Here is a 20408-nt window from a genome sequence, read left to right as displayed (position 1 = left end):
TTTATTGTTGTCTAATTTCGATTATTTGGTTTTAAAGAAGCATCCACTTTATTTAACTTGATTTATTGTAGACTTTATATGATACATAAGTATACCAGTGCAATACACCATAACATTTCAAGTAGGTACTGCTTTTTTAGAATTGGGGCTTAAATAATAAGCAAATTAGGTGTTTCTTGCTTTTGGCTCCCCAAATATCTGAAGGTACTAAAACAGAGCTCTCATTAAGTGAGGTTGAATTGTACTGTGGTACTAGTTTTTAGCTTTGCAGATTGTTCATAAATTCAACTTTAAAAAAATTCAAATAATTTTTCAGTGGTTCCTTTGGTAGAAGACAAGATGACTTGATTAGTTCTAGTATTCCAAGTATTACTTCAGTATCAACAGTTACCTCCCCAGCTGGTCTTCAGAAGAGCTTGCTTTCTGGCACAAGCACTGCTACAAAAGTTACAACAGGTTCAGCAACAACAGGAGTACAAAGCAGGTAAGAGCATCAATGTCCCTTGTGTTGAGTCCACTGTGTGCTTATGTGTGTGCATGCATTTTTGTGTAGAAGGTATGGGGCTCTGGATTTTTTTCATTTTTCTTGTTCAAATGTGGTCCAAATGCAATCTGGCTCAAAATGAAAATGTCTTGCATTATAGCTCTGCATGGCTGTTGAAGGGAAAATCTGATACTTGGATGGGAGGCTAAAAATATAGTTGAAGCTAAACTTGCTACTTTTTCCTATTGATCTCATCTGGAGCAAGTCAGACACTTTTATATCAAAGGCTTTTTTTTCAAATTTGTATATTAAAAAAATCCATCCCTTTATCACACTGTTCTAGTTTAAGTGCTTTCATTGTTTAGCTGTTTCCTTTTCTCTTTTTGTGTTGCTGCTGTGATACTATAGTACCTCAAATCGTTTATGGGCTGAGGATAGTACTGAGAGAGACAAAGACAATGTCCCTACAGCAGTGACCGTTCCTGTTGCACCGTCAGTTATAAATACTGCGACTACTACCACAGCCTTGACTACAACTACTTCTGGCACTGTGTCCTCAACTTCAGAGGTCAGGGAGAGACGCAGGTGTGTAAAAATTCTGCAAGTAATACTTCTCTTGTGCAGAGTGATCCTTTAGTAACAAGGGAACAAATGCCTGCTCACAGAGTGTGATTTGATGTAACTGAAAACATGTTAAGGCCTTGTTCACATGTGATGGAAACCTCATTGTCTAGGTTCAGTGGCAAATCCCAGCAATCCCACGTTAGATCTTGTGTGTGTATTCATTCCCATAATTACCTGCCACTGTGTTTTTTAAACTAAGCAATATATGATCACTATTGCTAGTACTGTTTGTGACCAGCACATCACAGAGAACAATTCTTTATTTTACGAAATACAAGTAATTTATTAGCTTTCACATGGCAAGAAATATTACCAGATATTGTTACGCAAACATGATACATCTTAAAACACTAGCATAAACTCCAAAAGGACAAGTTCTGCAATAAATATTCAATACCCTCTCTTCTACAATGCTGTTTTCATGTTTTCTCATTTTCCTGTGGAAACATTTTCTTGGACCAAAATTCCTTTTGTCTTCTTTCTTAAGTAATTTTGTCTGTTAAGGAAAATGCCATTGTTTGAACTTGCTGTGTATCTCACCTCTCAATAGAAAATGCCTAAACATTCACATTACAGAATAATTACTGTTTCCATACATACTGAAATATTAGTATATAATTTTCTGATTTGCTTTGAAAAGCTAGATAAAATTCATAGATCTCTTAAAAAGTAACAAATCAAGGCTTAGAAGCAAAGAGCTCTGTCATAACTTGAGGATGTACTAGTTTAAGATGTGAGCTTTTATCAGAAAGAAAATAAGGGCATGGCTGGCCCCAATGTATATAAGCTAAGATCCTACTAATATCTATTTAAACTTATAGCTAAATTGTGGGGGAGTTGCAGCAGCCAAGCATATCTGCCTGCTGGACTCCAGTCGTTCCTTCTCCCCTCCCCAAATTATCTAGAAAAAAGAGTAGGTACATGTTTTTAGTGAGGAGAGGCTGAATTTGAAATGTTACTACTTGACTTTTCATAGGTTTCCATTTACTACATTGAATTTACACATCCAAAAATAAATCACTTCTCTTCCTATATCATGCATCTGAAGAAGTTCTAAATTTGTTATGAACTTCAAAGATTAGTGTCACAGAACATTTTTTTGTTACAACAGATTAACATAGAGATGTTTCTGAAATGAAATCCTTAATTCAACTTTAAGATTAATCTAATAATGCTTTAAGTTAAAGCCTTCCAAGGGGCAGATTTTGAACAAGGATTACACCTGGAAATGTAGAAAGGCAAGGTGGGAAAACAGCCCCCCCCCCAAGTTTCATACTCAGAAGCATTTTCAAAACCATTTGACTTGTAAGGAATATGATCATAGCTTCTGCCTAGGAAAAGGTTGTTGAAATTGTGTTATTTGCATAATATTCCTAGTGTTAGATTCAAACTCTATGAAGTTAATTAGAATCTTTCAACAAAAGTTCCATTATGGTTGAGAAACCTGAGAGGAATTGAAAAAGCAAGGAAGTTCAAAATTTAGGCGTTCAGTTTGTTCTTTACCCTCACCAGCGTGTCAAGGTGTTGCATGTATGTTGCACAGGATGAAATAACACCTTACATTCATGGCCTGACTCTGAACTATCTTGAATTTTTAGACAATTGTATATTCTTTCAAAAGTCTAACTTCTGATAAGTCTGCTAACTTGATGCATGATCATATAGCATGCCAGGAGTATAAAAATTATTCAGTACTGTGTAGCTTTTAATCCAGTTTTTTAACTTAGAATTGCATAGAGATAAGCAAGAGTTGCATTGAAGATGTAGAATGCAAATTTTTTTCTCTAGAATATGATAAGAACAGAAAATGCTGTAAAGTTCTAGTTCTCTTGAGTACTTCCTTCCTTGACTTTCTCCCAATTTTTTGTTACTGTGACACAGACATCCTTAACACTTTGCTTCCCTTATATTTGAGAAATAGCCTCCTAGGCATAGACAGTCCAGGGTGTTCAGACGTTGCTTCTGGTCTTGGCCAGCCCCACTCAGGCCCGCCCCCACAAACCCGGCAATGCCACTTGCCTCCATTTCGCTGTAGGATGTTGCTGGGGACAGAGGTGGGATTCTGGGCAGCTTCCAGGGAGGCCTGACCAAGGCACCTACCTGCCCTGGCCCAGCTGAACCTCAGAGGGCTGCGCAAGTGGCTTCCAAGCCTCGTAGGGCCATGCAAAGCTTGGCGAGCCCAGAGCAGGCCTTTAGCTTTGGTGGGATGGGACACCTGCCTGTCCTGGCCCAATCTCTGAGGCTTCACTGGGACAGGGCAAGGGGGATGTGTCGGGGGGAGGGGGGCCACAGGGCTGCCTGCCCCGGCCCAGCAAAGCCTCAGAGACCAAACGTGCAGCCTTTAACGTTGGGAAGGAAGGGGCCTTTCAGTGCTATGAGAGGGAGGGGGCTGCCAGGCGCGCAAACCTCGGGCCATCATGCAAGTGGCGCACTGTAATTTGGGTGGCTCACACCAGGCCAGTTTGGTGTAGAGGTTATGAGTGCAGACTTCTAATCTGGCAAGCCGGGTTCGATGCTGCATTCCCCCACAAGTAGCCAGCTTGGCGACCTTGTGCTTGCCACGGCGCTGATAAAGCTGTTCTGACCGAGCAGTGATATCGGGGCTCTCTCAGCCTCAGCCACCTCACAGGGTGTCTGTTGTGGGGAGAGGAAAGGGAAGCTTACTGTAAGCCTCTTTGAGACTCCTTCGGGTAGAGAAAAGCAGCGTATCAGAACCAACTCTTCTTCTCCTTTCGGTGCCGGGGGGGGGGGTGAAGGGGCTATTGGCTACCTCCCGCCTGCCCAACACCACTAGCGCCCATTGCATTCCTGATTGCAATGGGCTTTCTACCTAATAGTAGATAATGTTACAGCTTTAATGCTTTATTTATTCTAAATTTGTGCAGCATGAGTAGCTGTTACATTGTGTCCTTCAGAATATCCTCACTAACTGAAGATGACAGGCAGCAAACTACCAGGCACACTAATATACCCAGAAAATTATATTCCTAAGATTTTTCTGTTAATCTGTACACCGCCCGTGGCGCCGCGGGCGCCACGGACTAAATAAAACAGTAAGGGGTTCTGGGGCGGGATGTGTCCGGGATGAGGAAGGGTCCGGATTGGACCCTTCCTCATGACAGACAACCGGAGGGACCAAACGGCAGGCGCAAAGCGCCTGCCGATTGGTCCCTCCGATTCCCAGCCCCAGCAACTGCGAGCCGCGCTCAGCGCGGCTCGCAGTTGCTCCCGGCCTGACGTGGTGAGAGGCGCGAAGCGTCTCTCACCGCGTCAGGCCGGCCCCAAGGAAGCCCCCGCCGCAAACACAACACAAGACTCCAGCCGCCGAGAAGCTGCAGAAAAAAAAAAACACCCCCGGAGGAGCCTTTCGCCGCTAGCGCGACGAGAGGCAGCAGAAAAAAAAACCCCTGTAGGAGCTCCAAGCCGCCGCGCCGACGAGAGGCAGCAGAAAAAAAAACCCCTGTAGGAGCTCCAAGCCGCCGCGCCGACGAGAGCTAGCAGAAAAAAAAAACCCTGCAGGAGCCTTTCACAGCTCCAAGCAGCAGAAAAAAAACCCCGGAAGGAGCCTTTCACAGCTCCAAGAAGCAGAAAAAAAAACCCTGTAGGAGCCTTTCACAGATCCAAGCAGCAGAAAACAAAACCCTGAAGGAGCCTTTCCCAGCTCCAAGCAGCAGGAAAAAAAACCCCTGTAGGAGCTCCAAGCCGGCACGCCCACGAGAGCTAGCAGAAAAAAAAAACCCTGCAGGAGCCTTTCACAGATCCAAGCAGCAGAAAACAAAACCCTGAAGGAGCCTTTCCCAGCTCCAAGCAGCAGCTCCCTGTAGGAGCTCCAAGCCGGCACGCCCACGAGAGCTAGCAGAAAAAAAAAACCCTGCAGGAGCCTTTCACAGATCCAAGCAGCAGAAAAAAAAAACCCTGTAGGAGCCTTTCGCAGATCCAAGCAGCAGAAAACAAAACCCTGAAGGAGCCTTTCCCAGCTCCAAGCAGCAGGAAAAAAACCCCTGTAGGAGCTCCAAGCCGGCACGCCCACGAGAGCTAGCAGAAAAAAAAAACCCTGCAGGAGCCTTTCACAGATCCAAGCAGCAGAAAAAAAACCCCGGAAGGAGCCTTTCACAGATCCAAGCAGCAGAAAACAAAACCCTGTAGGAGCCTTTCCCAGCTCCAAGCAGCAGAAAACAAAAAAACCCTGTCGGAGCCTTTCACAGCTCCACGCAGCAGAAAAAAAAACACCTCCTGGTGTCCCCTGGGTCCTAGCGCCCATTGCATTCCTGGTTGCAATGGGCTTTCTTGCTAGTATGGTTCATATTCATCAAAGGGTATCTTCTTTACACTAGAATTTGGGGACTTTCTGTTTGGTAGCTTGATGAATTTTTTTCTAAATAATTGAAATCTTTTATCATTGCTTAGTTTAGTGACCTGGCATGTTTTAAAAACAATGTCATTCATTGGTGAACAGTGTAGTTTTTCCAGTTCCTGACGTCTCCCAGTGGTTTCTTGTAGATGTTAAATAGTATGGGGGATAAGATGGAACCATACAAGTTCTCAAAGTATAACGCCAGGGGGCTGAGCAGAAACCCCTCAGCACTGGCTGATCAAGTCACAATGAAACCACTGAAACATGATGTTCTCTACTCCTATCCCGATCAGCCTCTCTAGAACCAAACCATGATTGGTGGTATTTATGTCCAGCGTGCTCTCTTCCTAAATGCTGGTATGAGAGTGCAAAGGCTGCAGAGAAGGAGGGCAGTGCTGATGTCATGAAGCCCACGGCTTAAGGAAGCTTGCAGCTTATCCATCTTCCAGTTCCTCTTGCTGCAGTGATTTCAAGGGAGGAACCACTTAAAGGTGTTTGAGAGGGGAATCAAATACTGCTGGGCAAATGACTTTGTTAAGATTTAAGGAGCACTGTGGATTTGTAGAGGATTGAAAATGAAGTGATATCAGCATTTTTTTAGGTTTGTTTTGATCAAAACAGAAGATTTTATTTAAAAATTGGTTGCAGGTAAAAACATTTTGTTGTTGGTATTAGTTGCATTATCTGTATAAAAATCTAGTTTGTCCTTTCTCTTCAATTCAAACACATACTCAATATCCTTAGTTGACAAAATCATCCGAAAAATGTCTTCTGCTGCCATTAAACAGTGCTGTGTTTCAGGCTTCTCTGAAAAGATACTTTTACTTTCCTGCTTGTGTCACCTTCCCTATTTGTGGACTGCCATCAAGTCCAATATTTGCCACTTCTAGCTTCATGCATGCCTTTGAATGAAGCAGATTGTATCTCACAGAGGCTGAGTGCAGTTGTGACTATCAGTTGCTGACTTAAGCTAATATTTTAATTGATATTATAATATAATTATGCTACTGGGAATGTGAGCATAGACCTACTTTCTGTACAGTACTACAAAATGTTTTTTATTACCTTCAGTTTGATGTGAAACAGGTGCTCATGTATTTTTTCTATTTTGCTAGAAGGATTTTTTCTTCCCCCAACCCCCACTTGCTCAGAAATTTTTTACAATTTTTTACAATTACTACTAGCTGGTGAATGTTTAACTCTTCAGATCATACCTCACTCCAGTTCGGGATGAAGAATCTGAATCCCAAAGAAAAGCTAGATCAAGACAAGCAAGGCAGTCCAGACGATCTACACAGGTATGCTGGCCCACTAGGTCAAATTTAGAAATGATATATTTGCACTGGTGATAGTTACATCCATTGTATACTCTTCATTGCAACATGTTGCCTATCTGTTCAGGGGGCCAGTGGGACAAACAAGCCCCTTGTGGATTTTCCCCATTATCTGGAAGTATTTGCTGTATAGACATATTTCTTCAGTGTTCCTGCACTATGCAGATTCTACAGCTAGATTTTAGAAGCTGATGTAGTTTAGTAGTTGATCTTGACATCTGAGCCAAGAGCTTCATGAATCAAATGTCAGTGAATATGTTGGAAGATTTTAGACAGAGCTATCTAGTCTCAACTCCCTATATGTCATGCAAAATTAATAATTTGTGAAAAAAATAGTTTTAGCATGTAGAGTACTGTTGACATTGTTGGGTTGGGATGTTTGCTAGTGACTTTCTAAAGAGGATGTATTTTTGATTCCTTCTAATAGATTTCCTTGAATTCCTCTCCATAAACTTAAATCAAAATGTAAATATTCATAGTACTAATATTCCTTCTGCAAAGCTTTTACATTTTATCTCCATAGTTTCAGATCTGCTGTTAAAGAAAATGTATAGGTATTAAAGGCTCATGGCTTTCTTACTGCTGTCCCGAGAGCAACTGAACAGCTGTTTAAACTAGGCCTTTTCTGAAGCATACTTCTGTACTCGAGGGTTGTTCCTTGAACTTAAGTTGGATCTTGAAAGTTTAGCATCTGCTTTCCTGCCCATCTGTCTCAAGCAGATTACTGCATGAAATTGGCCCAAGTAGTCCTGAAATTGGACCGCTGCCCGACTGATTATCCTGCATTTAGATTCAGGTCCAGTTGCATGTCAGATACATACCTGATGAAGGGAGCTTTGAGTCTCAAAAGATTATATCCTGAAATATCCAGTAACCTCTGAGATGCTACTGGCATGCTCTACTGTGACCCAACATGGTTACTTCTACTTTCTGAAACAAATCTTACAATTGTGAATTGAAAGGGGTACATTCATAGAAACAACTCTTTCCTGTTAAAATTCACAGGTGGTTGCCCAAGCTTTATCCAGCTGCCACAGCTGCATTGTGGCTATTTTTGCAAATGTACATCTTGAACTAGGGAATACTCTTATACTTTGGTATTCGTACCTGAGTGCAAAACATAGTTTGACAAGCTGCAAAGCTGCCAAACAGTGCCTCAGAGCTGTTAAATGTCATGAACACCTACTTTATCCCCCCTTAAAAAAAGGTGTTTATCTTAATGAAATTTGTTCTAATGCCTGTATATGTTACACTGGATGATAGATATATACATTATGCTTTTGTGTGGGATTCTTTTGCAGGGTGTAACATTGACCGATCTTCAGGAAGCTGAAAAAACTATTGGTAGAAGTCGTGCTACCCGACCTAGAGAACAAGAGAACGAAGAAAAAGAAAAGGAAGAAAAAGAAAAACAAGACAAAGAAAAACAGGAAGAAAAGAAGGAATTGGAAGCTAAAGATGATGATTATAGGCAAAGATACACACGGACTGTAGAGGAGGTATTGGATGATTTTGTTTATGGTAATAAGTAGTTTACTTGATTAAAATATCTGGATTTACATGCTTCCTAGCAATTTCAAAATTGATGTGGTTTTATTTTCTGTTGAATAGCCATATCATCGTTATAGAACTACATCTTCAACTACTTCATCAACTTCTTCAACTGCCACCTCTTCTAGTTCTCTCTCTTCAAGCCAGTTAAACAGACCAAACAGCCTTATAGGTATAACTTCTGCTTATTCTAGGAGTGGAACAAAGGAAAGTGAGAGAGGTAAGGGTTCTTTATTAGTTCCTTCTTTATTGTTCATGGTCAATGAAAATGCTGTTTAGGTAGATCTTGACAAGTATTAGGTAAAAAAATAAGTAACAGTCTTCTTGTGTTGCCACTGCTGCTGGTATGAGATATCTTCAAAAGTGTTATTTAAGAATGGTTGCCTTTAATCTTCATCTGTAGGACACATGCATACTGTTTTTTTTTAAATTTACATAATGCTTTAGGTGTTGAATTTTAATTTTGAATTAATTAATTAATTTTGAATTTGTGAGGTGGGTGAGGCTGAGAGAGCGCTGATATCACTGCCCGGTCAGAACAGTTTTATCAGTGCCGTGGCGAGCCCCAGGTCACCCAGCTGGCTGCATGTGGGGGAGTGCAGAATCGAACCCGGATCGGCAGATTAGAAGTCCACACTCCTACCCACTACACCAAACTGTCTTATTTTAAATGCATTTCCAGAAGTAATAATATAAGTAAACACACATTTTTCTTCACGGGGGTCTAGTACCCACTGAACTCTTGAAATTTCTGGCTAAATATATATTTATATGAATACTAGCAGAGAAGCCTGTTTTGAAAACAGGCTGGGGGACGAGACTCCCCTCCCCCCACAGCTGTCTCAGTCAGCAGGAGGTCAGCAAAAGGTGTGGAATGTGGATGGAGGTGTCTCTCCCCACTCTACCAGTAACCAGGAAAAGTGATGGCATGTTTGTTGAGGAGTGGGCCAGCTTCCTTGCCGGGCCTTGGTAGTGAGAACAGTGGGTACAGAGTCAGGGAGGCCACAAAATGTGTGGTCTGGCAGGGGAGTACAGTGGCACCTTTGTGGAGGGAGTAGGGGACATTCCTCATCAGCCCTTGGTGGCAAGGATGCTGGGAAGAGTGATGAGAAGGGCACAGATTGCACCGTCGGCCTTCCACAGTGCTTTCCAGTGGCAGGAAGGCTGCACAGCATTTGATTGGGCCTCAGTGTCGTCAGGTAGTTGGCAAAGATTTTATGTGGTATGATGAGGATATATGTTCTGACCTGTTGCCCATAAGGTTGAAGATATAACATAGAGATAATAGGATTTGATTACCAAGATCTTATGTATTCTATTTAGATTGGCTGAGCTAAAGCATTCTGTTATTCTAAACCAGTCTTTCTCAACGTTTTTGCTGTTGAGAAACATTCCTCATGCTTCAAGAAACCCCAGAAGTGGTACAGTCTTGCAGAATGTGGTTGGGAAGCATAGCTGTGTAAATGTCCACCCAGGGCCCTTCTTGGCCAATCATTGGCCATTTTGGGAGAGGGGTGCAGATCAATATAACCATATATGGCTGTATCACCCAATAAATGTTTAACAAATTTAAAATATATATTAAAATTTATTAACTCCCACCTATTCAAGAAAACCCTTCCAGGGCCATCAAGAAACTCCAGCATTTCACGAAATCCTGGTCAAGAAAGCCTGTTCTAAACAAAATAATGTATAAAGATAATAGTAGCTTATTAAACTCCATTTTCTGTATTCAAAAACATTTTAGGCATTTGATTTATGAAACTAGGTACTGGGTGCCTTGCTTCAGGAATCGCGATGTAAAGAAAACTGAGCTTTCCAGGCCGCCGGGAAGTGCTATGGGCGAGGGGTGGGGTGGGGGAGAGGGGGCGCTTCCCGGGGGCCTGGCAAACATGGCCAGTGCCTCTGCGAGGCCCTGGGTGTGCTTGCCAGGCCCCCGGGAAGCGCTCCCTCTCTTTGGCTGCACCCTGATTGGCCCTGGAGAGGCCGGACCGTTCGTCTCCCAAGGCTGTTTCACAATTATTAAGAGGCACCAAATGGATAAGATATTGTTATGTTGATATTGATACTGTTCCATGTAAATGTTCCAAAATGTTTTTTGTAAACCGCCCAGAGCCGTAGGGAAGGGCAGCATAAAAATCGAAATGAATGAATGAATGAATGAATGAATGAATGAATGAATGAATGAATGAATAAATAAAGCATTACTATTTAAATAGAAGCTGGCAGGAAAGAAGAAGAAAAAGAAGAAGATAAGTCACAAACAAAATCAATAAGGGAAAGAAGACGGCCAAGAGAAAAACGAAGATCAACTGGGGTATCTTTTTGGACTCAAGATGTAAGTGAGAATTCCCTGTAACTGTTATTAAAATTGTATATGCAAACAGGGAGCATTCATTGAAAAAGTATTTGTTTAGTGAATGGCATTACCATTTGTTGAATCATTTCTGAAAATGTGGTTTCTACAATGCATACTTGACATTTCAGATGTGGGTAATGTTCAAAGTAGGTGCTGTGATTTAAATAGCACTCTTAACATGGATCATGCCTTTGTATACAGAAGTCCAGATCCTTGGATCTTTAGTCTGTTTCATGGGGTACCAGTTCAGGCACATTCTTTCTCTGTGTGTGTTTTCCATGAGTGGAACAAAAGACACAGTGAAAGGCATCTATAAATCAACCTAGTGATTCACGCAGCCTCTTAAAAATCCATAGAATTGGGCTCTTTTAAAATAATATATTCCACAGTTATAAAGTAGCAGGTGTAAAGGTTTTGGATTTGCTGCTATAAGGTAAAGATTTGTGGTAAGCGAGGAGGACATGGAGATCATTGAGGCAGGCGCTGTATAAAATAAAAAATGTATTTTTTGTATGTGGGTTGTTTTAAAGAACAGCTCAATTGCACAGGTCTTCAGACAGTTGCAGGAGAAACCTGGTTGAGGTACTTAAGCTAGTTATGACTTCACATTGTGATATGAATTTCTTTTTAACACTTCCAGTTACAAACAGGTTTTGACTGCCTAATCACCAGGTTGGGTCCTTTCTCACACCTACAGGCATCCACCCTCGTCAGCTGCTGCTTTCCAAAAGTCAGATTAAATGATATGACGTCATCACAGAAACAGGCCTCACAACTAGGTTCTCTGCCCTCAGAGTTAAAACACTCTGCCATGCTACCAAACAGAGCTACTCATTAAGCAGACGGCTTTCTTGCTGAGGCAGACCCAAATTCACTGCTGTTGTGTTTCCATCCAAAATCCCATTCCTGCCTCGGAAAAGTGATTGGATGTAGGCTCAGCGGTGAAACAGTTGGTTGTTTTACTTTTCAGGGGCAGGAATGCCTTCTGTCTGTCATAAACCCTTTAGCTGTTATTGTTGTCTAGGGAAGCAGGAGATCATTATACAATTCAGATGCCTGTCATAAACTTAAACTAATATCCATTTGTAAAAAAATATTCTGTCATTCCCCCCCCCCCCAAAAAAAAAAAAATGTGAGCAGTGTTTTAGAAAATCATGGATTGGTATCAGTTAGGACTTCAACAGCTTTTTAAAAGCAGTAGGGATATAATTACTGATACATGAATTACTACTGGCTCCAAACATCCAGTTGAACTGCTGCTAAAAGATGCCATTAGTTGAGTAAGATGTTCACACATTTAAACAATCAGGCTATCACTGAAAGCCCAGAAAGTTTAAAATGTTGTTATTTATAGAGATCCTCAATGTATATAGTATTGATAAAACCTGAGTAATTTGGATTTGTGTTTCTTCTGGTATACAGAATTGTGTTACCATTGCATGAAAATTACCGTTTGAGGAATTAGCATAGTATTGAGCCTAATATATACCCATCAGATTTGTTCTGGATTTGAAATATTGGGCAAGATCAGTAGAAATTTATTTTGAAAGTAGTTCCTGACCTTTCTGAGTATGATTCAAAAAAATGTAATGGGACTCTCCCCCAGCATGATACTAGTTATATTATTAGTATCTGTTGATTGAGAAAATACATAATGACAGGAGGATCAAATGGATTCATTTGATCCTCCTGTCCTACTGCATATGGATTCACCAAAAATGTAGTCTTTTCATCAAAAACTGATTTTTATGTTCTGATTATAGTTGGATTTAGAAAACTGCTTCACTTGATAATGGCTAAAAATGGCAGAAATAACTATTTGTACGTATTTAACATCATTACTTTACTTGTATGCAACCTAAAAGAGTGGTATAAGATTTTTTAAATAAGTAAATAATTATGCAAATGCCAGAACACACCTGTAAGCTTCCTCTCCAGAGACCTGCTTGAGATGACTCACATTATAGTAAACATACTGTATTAGTTATGGCTCAGTTTGTTCCCTAAATTTTTGGGCTGGTTTCTAGATCCGAGGAAAATTTGTCAAGGCCTACATTTAGATGTCATGTGGGAGGTAAAACAGTGGCACAGATTAAAAATCAGCTTCCTGAACAGAGAAATTTGAATTCATGATTCCCTATTTCTTTATCCATTTTTTAAATGGTAAGCATGATAAGAGGAATAGAGTTGAGGCTATAGCTCAGATCAGCTAGTGAGGTCTGTTTTTCATATTTTTTGCCTTTTAAAAATAACACTAGGGAGTATGTATGCACATCCTTTAAATGGCTTTTCTTCTCTAGAGCGATGAAAATGAACAAGAGCATCAGTCTGACTCAGAGGAGGGAACAAATAAAAAAGAAGTACAGGTAATTGTAAAGTTGCTTTATATTCCTAAAGTAGATTTTCCTATGTCATGCATTTGCTTCTATAAAGAAAAAAAATGTTCCCTTGTTTTCAGGCCTGGAGGTTTAAAAAAAAATTCAAGCATGATGAGTTCAGTAGAATCCCCTTTAAACAATCCCCCCATTGTTCTCTGCGAAGTTCAGCCCAGTTGTTCCTCAACTTTTCTGCTCCATCTACTAACTTTGACTGTTGATCTCAACAGTCTCCCGTTCTGTCTCACTCATGCAATGAGAAGAAGACTTGCATTAAATATAAAACAATGCATACCTATGTAGTCAAAGAACTTTCATTAACTTTGGAAATTGGCGGTTGAACACTGTATGCATAAACGTGCCATGCTCCATACTGCAGCTGATATATCCAGTTTAGATATCAGTAATGGCTTTTCATCATCAGACTATAGCTACTGTTAATTTCTCCTTTTACTTTTTAACGTGTGACTGTCATCAGAAAACTGACTTTACCAGGGCAGTTTCACATATCATTGGAATGAGTTTATTTGTATTTGACTTTTCATTGGAAACCAACGTTTCCTGTGATTTCTTTTTCACCTTGATGGGTAGATTCTTACTCTCACCATCTGATGGAAATAAAACAAAAAAAATCTATTGTAAAATTGACATTAGACTTTACTACTTCAAATGAGTATATAGAATTGGATATTAAAATTGTAGAAAAGTAGGACCTTTAAGTCTGTTTTTATGACCTTGATCAGAGGCAGAGAAAAGGAGACATATGCCAGTAGTTCAGATGTACTCAGGATCTCAGAAATACTTTGCAGAAATCTAGTTCTGCTATACCAAAGAGTTTTTGAATTTGTTTTTCTCAAGCATAATCTTTCCTCTTCATGGCAAACAACTTTTTAAAATGGAAGGGACATAAGGCAGTTGTTGGTGTTGTACATCTGATGCTTGGGGGAGAGCCAGTTTGGTGTAGTGGTTAGGAGTGCTGACTTCTAATCTGGCATGCCAGGTTCGAATCTGCGCTCCCCCACATGCAGCCAGCTGGGTGACCTTGGGCTCGCCACGGCACTGATAAAACTGATCTGACTGAGCAGTGATATCAGGGCTCTCTCAGCCTCACCCACCCCACAGGGTGTCTGTTGTGGGGAGAGGAATGGGAAGGCGACTGTAAGCCGCTTTGAGCCTCCTTCGGGTAGGGAAAAGCGGCATATAAGAACCAACTCTTCTTCTTCTTCTTCCTCTTAATATGTCCAAGATCTTGGCAGCCTCTCCTTGGATCCTGGCCTGTATTTCCACAAGATATATTCTGTGTTCTGATTTGTTGTCATTTCTAAGATGACTTAAGTAATATATGTGATTAGAATACATGATTTGAAAGGCATTCAGTTATTGTTTTGCTAGTCTGCAGGAATTTGTTTACTTATTGCTTAATCCTGTAACAGAGATACAATTGTCTAATTTGTTTTGTTTAATTTCTTTTTCAGGGTGAAAGCCTTTCAAGGTATATGCTCTTTTACAATTTTGAAAGATGTACAATGTAATTTTAAAAACTGTATAATGACTTATGGCTTGAGCATTTCATTATTTTTATGAGGAAAAATAAACACAAATCAGGGATCCATTACCAGCCACACTTCTCAGATAAATATTACATTTTTAGAAGCTTACTTGCGATTTAAACACAGCATTGGCAGATTGGTGATGTGGGCCTTTGTCAGTACAGTATACTCCTGGGAATTTCTATTGCTAGCATGGAAAGAAACATTCATTGTAATGTTCCGCTAATGCTATCATTAGTCGCAAAAGTGAAGGCGGGTTTGCAAAGCCCACCTGTGTGGAAACAATTACATACCATCATTATAACTAAACTGAGCATTGTCTAAATCCATCTCTGTAATTCTATTTCAAGGTCTTTCTACATGCTCATCTTACTTCAGTGCTCATATAGCGGAGATTTATGGAAATAAAAAAGATGTGCATAAAAAAATAATTGGTCTTGAATACTGCTTTAAACCTGTTTAAGTCAAAGAAGTATTTGTAGTTCTAGAACATTATCAGGCCTAAATTCCTCTAAGGTGAAGATTTTCCACAGTTGCCTTACAGTAGAAATACTTGCTCAGATACAACTCTGATGGGCTCCCTCTATATAGATACATCCCACCTTGAAACCTAAATTTGAAGGCTGTAATGTTTGTTGATCAGTCTGTATGATCGATTTTAAAGGTTTTAATGATTTTAAGTTTTAAATTGTACAACATCGTAATGTATGTAATTTTAAAATGATGGAAGCCACCCCAAACCAGTCTGTTGGGAGGAGCGGGGTACAAGTTTTAAAATATAAATAAATAAACCCCTTTTCACTTTTAAGCAATCCCAACATAAATCCCTTTTCACTTTTAAACATTTTCAAATTAGAGGGAAATGGAAGATAATAAGAAATTTGAGAGACAACAGATAACATAAATGTGATCTAAATCTGTATAAATAGTTGGATTTGCACTGTAAAACTTGTGAAACTTTTTCTTTTGTTTGAAGATATGACTCAGGATCAACAGGAGACCGTTATGATTCAGTACTAGGACGGACTGGATACAGTTACTTGGAAGACCGCAAATCATATTCCAGTAGGCTAGATAAAGAAGATACAACAGATTTTAAAAAGGTATCTTGACAAAATATAACTTTATGCCTTTATAATAATTCTGGATGGCTGTATTTAAGTAGTTGGACTCGATACGCCTACCTTGAAACAGAAAAAGAAACTTGGAAGAAAGCTCCCATCCTCATCATCACCTCATCTTTGGCTCTCTGTCAGCTTGCCGTATATACTTCGCTAGGTCTATCAAGCTGCCCTATTGATAAGCCTCCTGACTTTCTTTCGTGAGCCAGGCTCATTTTGATGTGTCTTCATCTCATGGCATTTCGTTATTCAGGTTCCAGCTTTCTTTGCAGTCGCTCTCTAATATTTATATGTAGACTTGACTGTCCTGTAAAACCCTACATTGTATTTAAGTCTTAAATGTACCTGTGCCTCATTAATTTTCTTTTTTGTGTGTTCCTTCCACCAACAACTGACGGATGCCATTATCTCAAGCTCTCTGTGTTTTTTTGTCATCCTTCTTTCTTTTAACTTTCAGAACTGTTTGTACTTTCAGACAGCTCTGCCTGTTCTACTATCGCTTTCTGTGTCTTAAAGCAGGGGTAGTCAACCTGTGGTCCTCCAGATGTTCATGGACTACAATTCATTTGCTGGCAGGGGCTCCTGGGAATTGTAGTCTGTGAACATCTGGAGGACCATAGGGGCCTATTATGCACGGCCGCTGAAACGGTGGCATGGAGAACGAGGAGGAGGAAGAAGCGAAGCAAACCGATTATGCACGGGACGGAACACAACGGCGGCAAAACCCAGAGTATCCAATTATGCACGCAGATACTCCGGAGTCGCTTCTGGTTTCGCCCTGGTCCCAGGAAGCTCCACTTTCTTCCGCATCTCGCTAATGTGGCTTTTTCGGCGGCATACGTTGACTCTGCACCCAGTTGCCGCCTGCAGCGTGCATAATTGGTGATTTTAGCCGCCGCCATTCCACCCCGAATGCAGACTTTCCACTCTGTGCATAATGGGCCAGGTTGACTACCCCTGTCTTAAAGGACATTGTGTTATAGGAAAATTCAAGAGACTTTGTTCTTTCCAACGACTTTATGCTGTAAAATTTATTGTACCACGCTTTACTAGAAATTATTCAAGGCAGAGTAACACTTAATTCTAACATTGTTGAGGTAATACTGGCATAATTTTTCAGACCAAGTAGATTGTTGTCCGGGAATGTTATATTGCAAGCTGACCTAGGACTAAAAAGATTGTCTCCTCCATACAAGCATATGTGCCAAATAAGATCTTCAGGCATTCCACTGGTAACTGTTCCCCTGTTTATAGTGGCACATACGGGTATAGAGCAGTGCCAGTTCCTTTTCCATTGCTACTTTGTGAAACTGGGTCCCTGGAGGTGAGGGGAGTTACATTTCAGGAGGTCCTGCAGGTCCATGATAGTTTCCTGGGCTTTTAATAGGATATAAACTGCAGATATCTTTTGATGAGAGTGTTATCTTGCAGTTTTATTATGTTGGTTTTAATTGTAACTTGTAAGCTGCCTTCAGCAAGAAAAGGCAGGAGATAACTTTTCTAAATACATGAATTTCTCTCAAAAGAACTAAAATTATAACTCATAATCCAAGTTCAACGGGATGCAGTATTATAAAACCTCTATTGAATTTTCCTTAGCTTTATGAACAAATTTTAGCTGAAAATGAGAAACTGAAAGCACAGCTACACGATACCAACATGGAGCTGACGGATCTTAAGCTACAGTTGGAAAAGGCGACTCAGGTTTGTATTTCAAATTTTTCAATAAAACAAGGATCTCCAAAATCCAATAATGGGAATGGCATCGTCTCAGGATTTGGTATATACAGCTTTTCATGGTTCTGAATAGTTTTGATCCTTTGGTAAAAACTTGTCACACAACTCTCATTAATTAAGTTTATAAAACCATATTAGGGATGTATTCCACCTTGCGCCCAAATGAGAAAGGTGCATCGTAAATGACGTAAATAAATTTGGGGGTTCCCATGATTTTTGCCACTACAACATAAGCAGAAATTGAATTCCGACAATTAGTCTCTGATTCACATACCTCCAAGGGCAGTAGTATATGATATTCGTATTTAAGAGTTAGACTAACATCTGTAATTGGTTCCACTACTAGAGCTCTAGTGATGTGAAATAATAACTTGGAACAGCCGTAATGTAAGTCAACTATAGCAGTGCAAATAGGAGGCTGGTGGCCCTTCTTCTCTTGCTTGCAGTGACATATAAAGTTGCCAACTGTGGGCTGGGAAATTCCTGGAGGTTAGGAGGTGTAGCCTGGAGAGGGCAGGGGAGGGACCTCAGCAGGCTATAATGTCATAACTCTAAAAGCAGCTGTTTGTCCTGGAGAACAGGTGTAATTCTAGGAGATCCGCAGGCTCCATCTGGAGGTTGGCAACTTATGCACATATATACACAGTTAATAGGCATTTCTGCATGGGCTGACTTTGACTCCCAACTACTTTGAGTATTCCATGCTTGTTGGTGTATCGTCAGTGCCTCTTACGCCATTAGAGGTAGTATAGTGTAAATGGGTATTTTTCTTCCACAGTATCATATTCCTGCAGAGTCCCCCCCCCCCCAGTTATGTAGAAACCCTAATTTTGTCTGAGTGGTTACTTTGTGTTGCTGTTGGCACTGGAGCCCTCTTACTTTATGTCTCAATTGCAAAATCCTATATTAAGTCTGAGCAGAGGACAGATGGTGCTGTATTACACTGAGACTATGATGTAGACCACTCTGTTAGCTTGCTGAGAGGGTGGTATAGAAATGTAATAAGTACATAAATATATACAGGTCTGTCAAGGGCAGTATTTACTGCTCTGGCTTACAGCGACTCTCCAGGATCCAAGGTATAGGTCCTTCCCAGGCCCATTATGCACGGCCGCCGAAACGGCGATTTCGGGTCACATGGAAAACGCGGAGGGGGAAGACGCGACGCATACCGGTTATGTACGGGGCGCGACGGCGGCAAAACCCAGAGTAACCGATTATGCACGCGGCGATCCGGGCGCCACTTCTGGTTGCGCCCCGGTCACCCGAAAGCTGCGCTTTCTTCCGCGTTTCACTGACGCGGCTTTTTCGGTGGCATGCACCGAAGCTGCGGCCGGTTGCAGCTGGCTCCGTGCGTTATCGGTGATTTTAGTCGCCGCCATTCGACCCCGAATGTGCGCTAAAACCCCCGTGCATAATGGGTCCCAAAGGTGCTGGGGAATGAAATGAAACCTTATGCATGGAAAGCAGATGAGCCATAATTGGTGGTTGTTATTAGTAAAAATTTTCCGCTTATAGTGGTTGAACATTGTTAGCATCTTCCACATAGGCTTCTGTTTCTTACAATTTAGTCAAAAGAATTTAGTCTATCCTACTGTGGTTGGTTCTTCATACTGCAGAAGTTGATAAAGCATACTTCTGCGAGCTTAGACTTGTAAGATAATCTTCAAAAGAGAGCTCTGTCCATGTTTGAAACTTACAGGTTAAGGTAGTAATAGTACAGCAATATTATCTTTTGATTAGCATATTATTATACTAGTCATATTTCAAAAATAAAGTGTTTTTAATCATATTTTCATTATGACTCCTCTTGCTGTACTTGACCCTGCGTGTCATCAATTTTTCTTTTCCAGAGACAAGAAAGATTTGCTGACAGGTCTCTGCTAGAAATGGAAAAAAGGGTAAGTTCTTTCCTATGACTCTGACCCTCTTGTGAAACAGACTGAATTTATTTTATTTAAATAAAAAACTGTAATGACTGGGGAAGGGAATGCCAAACCACCCTGCATTGAGTCTGCCAAGAAAACGCTAGAGGGTGTCACCCTAAGAGTCAGACATGACTCGGTGCTTGCACAGGGGATACCTTTATCTTTGCCTTACTTTATTTAAAATATTTATTAATTATCTGGTTTTATATAGAGACCAAGGAGCTTACAACATAGATAAAATAAAATACATTAAAAACACAAAAACTTATTTTTAAAATCACAACTCAGTGCTGCTACTAAACCTAACTAAATGTGGTCCTAAATAAAATTGTCTTCATTGCCCAAGATGTTCTATGATCATGGGGCTGCCACTAAAAAGGCCCCATCAAATAAGCTTCATTAATTGATGGAACAGTCAGGAGGATCTCCCTGTGATCTTAATTCCCAACAGGAACATAGGGCAGAATCGAGTCCTTTAGGTACCCCAGTCTCAAGCTATGTGGGGCTTTAAAGATCAAAACCAAGCACTTGAATTGGGCTTGGCAGCTGAACAGTAGACAATGTAATTGCTGAAATAACCAGCAGTCTAGCCACAGCATTCTGCAAACAGTCTCCAAACTATTTTCTAGGTAGCCCCAAGTAGAACGCTTTGCAATAGTCCAGTCTAGATTATAGTGATCTCCATTAGTAAGATTGCCTTTTATGGATTAGATGTAATGTCCTCATGTTTCAGAATTCTGAACAGCCTTAAATGCAAAAGACTTAATGGCTTAGACAGTAATTAGTGAAGAATACATTGTTTCCCACTACATAGACTGCTCCATCTTTGATGTTTTGCAGGGATTCTTACACAATTTTATACTATACTATATTGGTAATCCAGCTGCTTATATGAATCAGACTTCATTTGCTATAGGTGACCATGACTAATGACCATTGATTCCTCATTAACTCTAGAGGCACAGGTCAAGAAGGTAACTTGCCAGGCATT

General features: G+C 40.6%; 1 protein-coding gene across 5 annotated transcripts in view; it reads left to right on the top strand.

Moving 5' to 3' along the window:
* Positions 1-20408, top strand: part of PPP1R12A (protein phosphatase 1 regulatory subunit 12A) — a 122615-nt gene that overhangs the window by 88031 nt on the left and 14176 nt on the right. For 4 of the 5 annotated variants that reach the window (XM_077338898.1, XM_077338899.1, XM_077338897.1 and 1 more), the window contains 11 exons: positions 317-484; positions 893-1069; positions 6670-6760; positions 8098-8295; positions 8408-8567; positions 10567-10685; positions 13007-13072; positions 14557-14573; positions 15608-15734; positions 17352-17456; positions 19343-19390. In XM_077338898.1, the coding sequence (XP_077195013.1) occupies positions 317-484; positions 893-1069; positions 6670-6760; positions 8098-8295; positions 8408-8567; positions 10567-10685; positions 13007-13072; positions 14557-14573; positions 15608-15734; positions 17352-17456; positions 19343-19390 (1276 nt within the window). The remainder of the gene's footprint in view (positions 1-316; positions 485-892; positions 1070-6669; positions 6761-8097; positions 8296-8407; positions 8568-10566; positions 10686-13006; positions 13073-14556; positions 14574-15607; positions 15735-17351; positions 17457-19342; positions 19391-20408) is intronic. The other variant, XM_077338900.1, reaches the window with a different exon arrangement.

Source organism: Paroedura picta, chromosome 5 (genome assembly GCF_049243985.1).
Source record: "Paroedura picta isolate Pp20150507F chromosome 5, Ppicta_v3.0, whole genome shotgun sequence".
Classification (NCBI taxonomy): Eukaryota; Metazoa; Chordata; class Lepidosauria; order Squamata; family Gekkonidae; genus Paroedura; species Paroedura picta.
The sequence above is the reverse complement of the archived record's forward strand: the minus strand, read 5'-3'. Positions and strand labels throughout refer to the sequence as shown.